The sequence below is a fragment of the Trachemys scripta genome, chromosome 11 (assembly GCF_013100865.1).
Source record: "Trachemys scripta elegans isolate TJP31775 chromosome 11, CAS_Tse_1.0, whole genome shotgun sequence".
Lineage (NCBI taxonomy): Eukaryota > Metazoa > Chordata > Testudines > Emydidae > Trachemys > Trachemys scripta.
In genome coordinates, this window is record NC_048308.1 from 3,025,181 (window position 1) to 3,026,442 (window position 1,262).

General features: G+C 57.1%; 1 protein-coding gene across 1 annotated transcript in view; it reads right to left on the minus strand.

Annotated features, from left to right (window-relative positions):
- LOC117885183 overlaps nt 1-216 on the minus strand; it is a 21,062-nt gene extending 20,846 nt beyond the window's left edge. The window contains exon 1 of the mRNA XM_034786391.1: nt 104-216. Coding sequence (XP_034642282.1) covers nt 104-156 — 53 coding nt within the window. The 5' untranslated portion in view covers nt 157-216. The remainder of the gene's footprint in view (nt 1-103) is intronic.
- Nucleotides 217-1,262: the final 1,046 nt, after the last annotated feature.

A 1,262-nucleotide genomic window follows, 5' to 3' on the forward strand; every position in this document is an offset into this window, starting at 1 on the left:
CCCCACTTCAGCCCCCCTGCCCCAACCCCCCCACTCCTCCCCCACTTCAGTCCCTGCCCCAACCGCCCTCCTTCGGCCCCCCGATGGCGCGGGCTGCACTGACCTCGCACTGCTGTCAATCATCACATGCAAATGATCACACGGGCTAATTTGCATATTCGCCCCCCTTCCCCACAGGAGCCGGCTGGGTCTGCCGCGCGCCGCCCCCTCTCCCGCTTTCAAACCCGCCGCTTGCGGTGAGCTCATCACCCCGCGCCGCGGCCGCAACCATCGAGCTGGGGCGCGGCTGCCGCTCTATGTCCCGGTCCGGTGGCACGCACGCCCCCTGCTGGGCGGAGGGCCAGCCACAGGCCGCCGGCTGAAACCCCAGCTCCAGGAGCCCTGCGACCCGGGGCGAGCGCGGCTCGCGGGCAGTGTCTCGCCCTGGCCATCGCCAGGAGCAGCCTGAAAACCCCAAACCTGGACGGCACCAGAGCCAGGTGGCCACTGCACAGAGTAACGGCCATGCTGGGTCAGAGCAATGGCCCATCTGGCCCGGTAGCCTGCCCCCGACAGCGGCCGGGCAATGATCAGAGCAGGGCCATTTATGGGGCGTGAACCCTCCCCTGCCGTCCGCTCCCGGCACCTGGCAGTCAAAGGTTTAGTGACACCCAGCGCATGGGGTTGCATCCCTGCCCATCCTGGCTAATAGCCATTGATGGACCTATCCTAGGGCGACCAGACAGCAAGTGTGAAAAATCGGGACAGGGGGTGGGGGGTAATAGGAGCCTATATAAGAAAAAGACCCCAAAATCGGGACTGTCCCTATAAAATTGGGACATGTGGTCACCCTAATCTTCCAGGAACTTATCTAGTTCTTTTTTTTTGAACCCAGATGTAGTTTTGGCCTTCACAACATCCCCTAGCAACGAGCGCCACGGGTTGTGTGAAGAAGTAGTTCCTTCTGTTTGTTTTAAACCTGCTGCCTATACATTTCCTTGGGTGACCCCCTGGTTCTTGTGTTATGTGAAAAGGTAAATAACACTTCCTTATTCACTTTCTCCACACTGTGACTGAAGGTAGCCCTGTACTCACACAGCATTGTAATAATCCTTGTACAGAGTATGTCTTGTGAGGTATGAGTTGAAAACTCCTAATTTGCTGCCCCTTGTCCTGGTAAAATCTGTGTGGCCAGATCGTATTTGAAGTTATAAGATTCCCCTGTATGGTGTTATTAACACATGTTCCAAACTGAGGTTGGAAAACAGGTCTGTCCTAAATAA